The 8,700-nt window shown below is 33.2% G+C and overlaps 1 protein-coding gene across 2 annotated transcripts; it reads left to right on the top strand.

Moving 5' to 3' along the window:
- The first annotated feature begins 623 nt into the window (after positions 1-623).
- On the top strand, positions 624-8,205 carry LOC129414874 (uncharacterized). 2 transcript variants are annotated; one of them, XR_008634587.2, is made up of 5 exons: positions 624-747; positions 847-978; positions 1,061-1,309; positions 5,778-6,188; positions 7,869-8,205. XR_008634587.2 is itself a non-coding variant. In XM_055168996.2 (4 exons), the coding sequence occupies exons 1-4, from the start codon at positions 645-647 to the stop codon at positions 6,035-6,037; spliced, it is 744 nt and encodes a 247-aa protein (XP_055024971.1). In that variant the 5' UTR covers positions 624-644; the 3' UTR covers positions 6,038-6,955. The 2 variants fall into 2 exon arrangements, 1 of the variants encoding a protein (XP_055024971.1); XM_055168996.2 differs by lacking the exon at positions 7,869-8,205 and having other exon boundaries at positions 5,778-6,955.
- Positions 8,206-8,700: the final 495 nt, after the last annotated feature.

The following is an 8,700-nucleotide window of genomic DNA, read 5'->3' as shown; positions in this document are numbered from 1 at the left end:
ACATTTCTCTTCAAATAAGATTAATCTCTTTTATTGTCTGTTACATTTCAGTGTAAAATATTTGGTTCACATCCGAGAGTTATAATTCATTTTATTTTATTGGAACTGAAAAATATGCAAAATCTACACTGTAATTGTTGTATTTTGACATATATGGACCTAATTATACTCTAAAAACTTGTATTATTTTGAAACTTTATGTTGTCATTTAAATCATATTTAGACTTAAAGGGCAAAGAAACAGCAGAAAGTGTTTGTTGTGATTTCTGAAGTTTATTGATATTTTCAGTGCTCTGTGATTCAGCAGGATGTTGTGATTAATCACATTCCTATCACATTACTCATTACACTTCACTTCATTATAAATGCAGCCGTGCATGACACAACAAACCAAAGCTTTCATGCACTCGGCTCAGGGGATAAAGGGGTCGTGATGAACACGCTTTACTTTGAGATTCATAATGTCACAGTTCACGTTACACTTCTGAACAAACACAAACGGTTTATTTGATTCTGATGTCAAATGTTTTTGTAGTTGGGCACTAACATGATCCAGATTGGTTCTGCACAGTCCATTTATGCTGAGATATTTCTTCTCTCTCTGGATGTCTCATTAGAGTCAGTCTCAACAGGAGACAGAAGCGATGGAGGTCCAGCAGATGGACGCGGGGCAGGACAACACACCCAAGTCTGCCCAAATCCAGACATCACAACCACAGGCCACAGGGAAACCTCATGAGATCAGAGGTGAGAAAACAAATCAAATTACTTTATGATTTATATTGAGTATATGTGTGTTGTTTATTTAAGAGTATAATAAACTAAAATCCTCTTTGATCTCAACAGAGATGCTCTGTACCGACAATAAGCAGGATCACAGAGAAAGCAGCGAGTCTCTGACAGACACGGGTATAACCAGTGATGATGCGTTACTGCTTCCAGATCATATACCTACAATTTCACACAAAATAGAGAAAGGTACGGTACTTACAGTTACTGATGCATCACACATATCTCTAGTAAAATACCTTCATTTTAATATATTTTGTATGAATTTCAGAGAAACACGCTCTCCCCAATGGCTCGCCCGCTATAGTCAGTAATGGATCGACTGTTGTGTGCACATCACCATCAGAAAGAAGCAAAGCTCGTACCACAACGTCACCGAAATGCAGCGGACACACAAAGTGCAAAGGACACAGACACCCGCAGAAGAAACACCCGCACAAAAAACACCCGCCATCCACCTCCAAAAGTCAGCAGAGCTTTAAGGGAGACGCCTCTCAGATTCAGAAAGTCGCTGGAGATGGTACTTCATACACACACACACACACACACACACACATGAAGCCTACACCCGTGTGACTGTTTGTAAATATAAGGCCTGGTCTTATCTCATAGCAGCAGCAGAACGAGTCTGTGGATTTATCTTTCTGTGTTTAATGCTTCGTTCACGTCAGCGTTTGATATCTCTTTCCGTTAGGTCACACATCTCTGTTTGGTGACTAAATATTCTTCAGACCCTTACGAAACAAAAATATTTCGCAGTACATTGGAAAATATCTTGTAATATATTAGGCAACATATTCCCATATATGGGATTTAATATTTATATTTTCCAATATATTGCAATATATGCATAAACCATACATGTATATATGATACAAAATATATCGCAATCAAGAACAAAAAGGGCACTATATTTTTACATGTAATAGTTTGTCTTTATATGCTTTAATATATTGCAATATATGCATAGAGCATACATGTATATATGATACAAAATAGGTTGCATATTTAAGTATTCATATATTTTAGATATTACATGTACATGTACTGTATATATCTCCATATATGTTCATACATTGTATGTCCATGTTCTCATATATGTACTCATATTGTGGATACATTTACAATATTTATGTACATATATTTCCATCTAATTTTACATATATTTAAAATGTATTGCACAATATATTGAACACATATCTACATGTATTTTATGTATATATTTTCATATATTTTTACATATATTTGAAATATATTCTAGTAAACATACATGTGACACTATATCTGTATATATATTGTTAATACATTTTCGCATATAAATCGGAATACAATATTGTGGAAATTTATAAATATATAATTTGCATATATTTTTAGATATACAAACATACATATTATATTCATCTGCAATATATTGAAAGCGGCAATAATTTGTATATTTTGCAATATACTGCAATATATTAAACATATATAGAATATATGTCCCATCAATATATTATTCCATGAATTGCCAATATATAATATATTGGAAAATGGAAAGGAAAGTAATATATTACAATATATTTCAAGTAATATATTGGTAAATATATTTTCCTTTCATAAGGGGAGTTCAATGTTTTTATGATTATATGAGCGTAGGACTTTATCTTTAACAGGTATGGGTGTATAACATGACCATAAATATGATTATGTTAAAATATGTTAGAAAGATCAAACCGTTCTTTTTTTATAAAGGGGGAATATTGCAACATAAATGTAAAAAAAAGAACAAAAAATTCAATAAATGCATAAAAAGCATTTAGAAACGACCTACATGAAAGCATATTTTCATTTCAGTAAATGGAAAAGTTTATATTTATTATAATGTAAAAATAAATACTGCTAAATAGAGCACTGCGTTAAGCAGTGCAAAAGGTCATGGGTTCAAACTCAGGGAACACACATGTTGATAATATATATATATATATATATATATATATATATATATATATATATATATATATATATATATATATATATATATATATATATATATATATATATATATATATATATATATATATATATATGAAGAGTTTGGTTCCAAAACGCAATAAATCCATTTTGACAAATTTCGGTAAAAACGTGTTTTCTATACCAAGAAAGTGACAAGATGAAAACCACTATTTTCTGTTACAAACTTTCACATAGCATCTTTAGGTTATAAAAACATAAAAAATTCAAATCCATAACTTGATTTTCAAAGATTTATTATAAAAACTAATTCTTTTTTCCACAAAAGGCAATAAATCCATGACAGTTTTTTATTTCAAAATGCTATAAATCTATTAAATCAATGTATAAATGTGCATTCATCTTTACCATTTTATATTTATTTACTTGACTAGTGGTATACAATGATTAAAAAATAAACATTAATGGCACTAACCAAAACACTTACTTCGTTATATTAAGAACACAATGTTTTAGCATGAGAAGCTTGATGCTGTCTGGAGAACAAGCAACCGGGTGCCTCTCGCGGAAATTATTAGCTGTTGATGGCTTACGTTTCTTTCCCGTCACAGAAAACCATCACAGGTTTGGCAATGCTATTAAAGTATTATTTTGTTTTGTTTGTTGATCACGAAGTACAAAGTAGATGAGGAAAACTAGGACTCCGTGTACTCAGCGCGCCGCCATGTTTGTTTACGTTGTGTGAATGGTCCGCTGTAATATCAGAAATGGATTTATTGCATTCTGTAAAAAAGGAGAAGTGGCGTTTGTCGCATTTTGGGAAAAAAGGGAGAAAAGATGACAGAATATCACGGCGGGTATTGGATTTTGCGCAAAATTAATTATTTACTTTTAACTACTGACCTGATATAATACTGATTTTGGCAGTAACTCATTTTTTTCAAAAGTGGCGTTTGTTGCGTTTTGGAACCAAACTCTTCATATATATATATATATATATATATATATATATATATACTTATAATGCACTGCAAGTCACTTTGGATAAAAGCAGACTGCCAAATGCATAAATGTAAATTAATAGGAAATATCTTTTAATTTTACACAATCTAATAAAATAGGCATGAACCGATACAAAATATCTGTGCCGATACCGATATTTGATTACTTGGAATGACATCTACTAGGGATGCACCGATAGGATTTTTTTGGGCCGATACCGATTTAAACAGACAACTTCTGGCCGATACCGATGCCGAGACCGATTTTAAACACTTGTATACAATACTATACAGTTGGTCTTTTAGCTAGTTTATTTCTGCATCAAATTATTTTGCTGAACATGGATTGGATCTAATTAACATTCAACTGACCAACATAATAAGAGAGGCACAAATTAAGCTTAAACAAATATAATAAGACAGCATGACAACCTTCAAAGGTGGTTTTTGCTATTCAGCATTAATTTTATTAACAAACTTTAACTCATTTTTTTACATATGGATTTCTTTATGCAGTTAATTAATAAACAATCGGTATCGGCCTTTCTCGTGCTATTGCCGATATGCCGATGGTTTCAAATGTATCAAAATTCGGCCGATAAATATCGGTGGCGATATATCGGTGCATCACTAACATCTACCAATACAGGTACATACCGATAGTTTTGCTTTGTACTCTTGTTTCAAGTGATTAAGACCTGAAAAGTGCAGAGCGTACAAACTGCAACTCTTGTGACCCAATTCAAAATAATTAGAACTTATTTGACATCCTAAAGAAGTCTTGTGAAATGTCCCCTTTAAGAAATATTTAACTGAACTTGTTCTTGTCGGTGATGTCTGCACTGATGTGTCAAGTATTTGTGATGTCTGACCTACTCCGTTTCTCCTGTCAGATTGGCCTTCAATCTATTACAACGCCCCGATATATTGCACTTTTAAAATGACTGTCTGTCTTTCGTAATAAGCTATAATAAATTGATATAAAACAATATTAACACAACAATACTCAAACATAAATATAACAGACATGTGCTCTATTATACGTGTTAAAATCAATCTAATATAGCGTTTATAATGGTTGCACTATCTTTACTATTTTGCGCAAAACTTCAGTTTCAAAACATCCATTTAATGAATAAAATCACTTTTACTTTTTTTTAAACGATGTGCTGTCATGTTAAAGCCGCTGTTTGTTTACATAAGACTTCATCTAAAACAGGGTCTCCAGCGTTTACGAACAACTTCGTTTATGAGGGTCAAAAACGCAGCACTAGTTTGGAGTTAACGTGGCAAAAGTAATGCGTTTTAAAACATAAACGCATTAATGTAAACAGTCTCGGGTTACATATGTAACTGTTGTTCTCTGAGAAGGGAACGAGATGCTGCGTCTCCCTTGCCATACTTCTTGCGTCCCTGTAACGCCGTCTTTGGCAATATTTCTGATAGTGATATACTTCCTGGCTCTCGCGTCACCCTGTCTTTGTCGTTAAGCCTCACCATTGGTTGAATTTGATATACACATTCAGACGCACTTACACCTGGAGGCGTCCCCAAAGTGTCATCGCAGTGACGCAGCACGAGTTCCCTCGAAAGCGAACTGTAACAATGTATCTTAAAATGTAACCTTGCTCTCACTTAAAATGTGTCCCCACATTTAGTCCTTGAATTTGAGGATATTGGACTTGGAAAGTCCTTGAAAGGTCCTTGAATTTGAAGGTAACTAAGGTGTGGGAACCTTGGAGTATGTATTCCGACTGGCATTGTATATACATCAAGGAATGAAAAAATCTTCCATGTCATGATATTTGTGAAACTATGGGCCGAGAGGTCATATATTCCTGAAAATAAAAGAAAACTTGAAAAAAAGACATAAATCTATCAAATGAAGCTAGTTTCGGGGATATAAGCACGACACAAATTGTCACATTTTCTGAGAATAAACATAATAGTTCATATTTATATTTCAATATGACGGCTTAGAAATGTATATAAAATGTGCATAACTCTCACATAAATCTCTCTCTCTCTTTCTTTCAGATTGTTGTGCTCACTGTATCCTGGCGTGTCTGTTTTGTGAGCTGATGTCGTGTTGTTCGGTGATGGCTCAGTGTTTGGCGTGTGGTTTGGAGTGTGATGCTCTCTGCTGCTGCGGTGAAGCTGCCACCGGTGGACTTGCGTGCTGTGCTGAAGATAGCTGCTCTGCACTGCTGGATTGTGGGATACTGGAGGATTGTTGTCAGTCGTCAGATTGTCTGGAGATCTGCTTGGAATGCTGCTCCATCTGTTTTCCTACCTGAAACGAAAACTATGAACAAAGCAAATCAAGTGTGACTTTAAAAACAAACAGAAAGCATCGAGTTATTATCTTGTGTATTGTATTTATTTGGTGTAAAGGATGAGTTTGCTGCTTGGACCAAAATCTGACTGTTCTTACAAACCTACTTAAAGGTGTGTACATTTACATTTGAATGTTGAAGAGAAAAGCACCTGTTGGTTATTTTTCCCTAAAAGAGTAAAACCGCAGGCCTCTGTTGCACTTTTAAATCATTGCTCTGTTTGTTTGAGCATCGGCAACATCAGCTCTTTGTTTACTTATTGTAGAAATTCACTATTTACAGTCTTTATTTGATGATGAATGTATTTTCTGATAATGGAAAGGTTACAGAGATAAAGCGATGAATAGCCTAATGCAGAATACAACAGCTTTCAATTTCTTTATAAGAGTTTAAGTCAACAACAAATGAGTTTACGTTTAGACATATATAGTTTTGACGGTTTTCTTTCAGAAATCTGTCAATTTTTTTCTGTTAAGGAAATTTGTCTGTGATATAAAAACTTTTCTTGTAAATTGTTCAAAGCGTAGACTGTAAAAAGTGAAAGTTGGTTTAACTTCAAAAAATTACTTTGGTAACACCTAAACCCTTATGGGTGGTTTCCCAGACAGGGATTAGCTTAAACCAGGACCAGGCTTTAGTTTAATTGAGAAATGTAATTAGTTTTAACAAACATGTCTTACTAAAAACATTACATGTGTGCATTTTGAGGCAAAACAAAGGGCACTGAGATATGTCAGTGCAAGTTGTTTTCAATTTGGACAGCTCTTATTTAGTCTAATCCCTGTCCGGGAATACGCCCCTTAGTCTTGCTAGTCCTAGACTAAAACACATGTTTGAGGTGTCTCAATTAAAAATAAATTGCACAATCAGATTTTAAAATATGCCAGAGCCATTGAATTGTCTCAAGATTTTCTAAGGCTTGTTTATAAAAAATGCTTAAATGTTTTCATTTAACTAACGCCTTGAAACCATGCAAAAAATTACTTTTTTCAACCTGAATTTTGTTACTTTAAGTGAAATATTTAAGTTGGAACAGCTTAAATGTTTTAAGTGTTACCAATTGAATTAATTTTTTATAGTTTATTCACTTTTTCAAAATTTTCACTTAAACTGAGTAAATGTATGTTGACAAAACGTACATTTTTTAAGTGTTACCAATTGAACTACATTTTTTAAGTAAATCCAACTTTTTACAGTGTATATGTGACCCAGTCTGTAAAGTCATTTTTTGTAATTTACTGTTTTCTACATAAACTCATCCTGCGTAATGTAAAGACCAATCTGCACTGTAAAAAAGAAATGCAGAAAGGAGTTAAAACAATTTGGTTTAAAAAGTCAATTCAATCTACTATTTTAAGTTTTGGCTTAAAAAAGTTGAAATAACGTATAAAATCAAGTTGAAATTGTTTTTAAGTTAAAGTAACATAAAAATATATGTTGATTTGACAAAAAATTTATTTATTTTTTACAGTGAAAATATAATCTTGATATCTTTAATATTGACTGAGTAAGGTTATGTAAAAGATTGAAATAAATGTGAGATCAAACTTTGATGCTCCAAATCTCATCATTAGATTTCACAAACAGGGTCACATATGTGACTTTTGTGCACATTTGAGAAGTGCCTTGTTCCTGCATTAACAATTTAAAAATATTTATACTGCTTAGAAAATGAATTCTGTAACATTCTTTGACTCTATGGTAAAGTGTTAAAGTTTCAAATGTGTTTTCAATCAGTTTTATAATATCTTGAGACTATTTCAAATCTTTTTGTTGTTTGTATTCACTGCAGTCTTATCTGGGCGCTGCAGGAATTCTGCACGGATGCAAAAATAACCATCCAGAACGCCTGCATATTCCTTTGGGCATGTTGAATTTCACAGTCTTTCTCCAGATGACTTTGCCCGTGGCCTGATCTGCTCTCTGCTCTTTAGATAGCGGGCATAGAGGACGCTGATGTTGAATCTGGCAGAGATCTGCATGCGTGTCCAATAAAATCACTTTCTTCCTCTCCATCCGTCTGTGAGGTCATGACATCATCAACATTAGTTTGAAATACTCATACAGTCCTGCATCACTGATGCAAGCAATAGGCGTCATTTCACCATCAATAGACCCGATATAGTCCGGCTATGAGTCACTTCTAGCCAAAATAAACTTGAATTTGGTTACATGTGGTTTTTGACTAAATAACTTGTGAGATGTCTGATATTTCATCATGTAAGTGAAGTCAACATTGATTACAAAGTGTTTGCGTTCATTTATGTATTTAATTTCATTTACTTTTGAGCTGTGATAAGACATCTTTTAAATGTTCACTGACAGCCGAAATTTTGCCTTGTTTTAGTCTAGATGACTGGGCTGTGTTTGAACAGCTATTAGATGTCTTTTAAACCCAAAATTGCTTGTTGGGAAGTCAAGTGTCAAATCTTATATTTAAAGATGTGTTTGTTTCAAACAAACAAAAAATTAATCATTCATCTGTCTTTAAAGGTGCAGTGTGTAATTTTTAGAAGGATCTCTTGACAGAAATGCAAAATAATATACAAAACTATATTATCAGGGGTGTATAAAGACCTTTCATAATGAACCCTTATGTTTTTATTACCTTAGAATGAGACATT

Source organism: Misgurnus anguillicaudatus, chromosome 5, assembly GCF_027580225.2.
Source record: "Misgurnus anguillicaudatus chromosome 5, ASM2758022v2, whole genome shotgun sequence".
NCBI classification, from domain to species: Eukaryota; Metazoa; Chordata; class Actinopteri; order Cypriniformes; family Cobitidae; genus Misgurnus; species Misgurnus anguillicaudatus.
The sequence above is the reverse complement of the archived record's forward strand: the minus strand, read 5'-3'. Positions and strand labels throughout refer to the sequence as shown.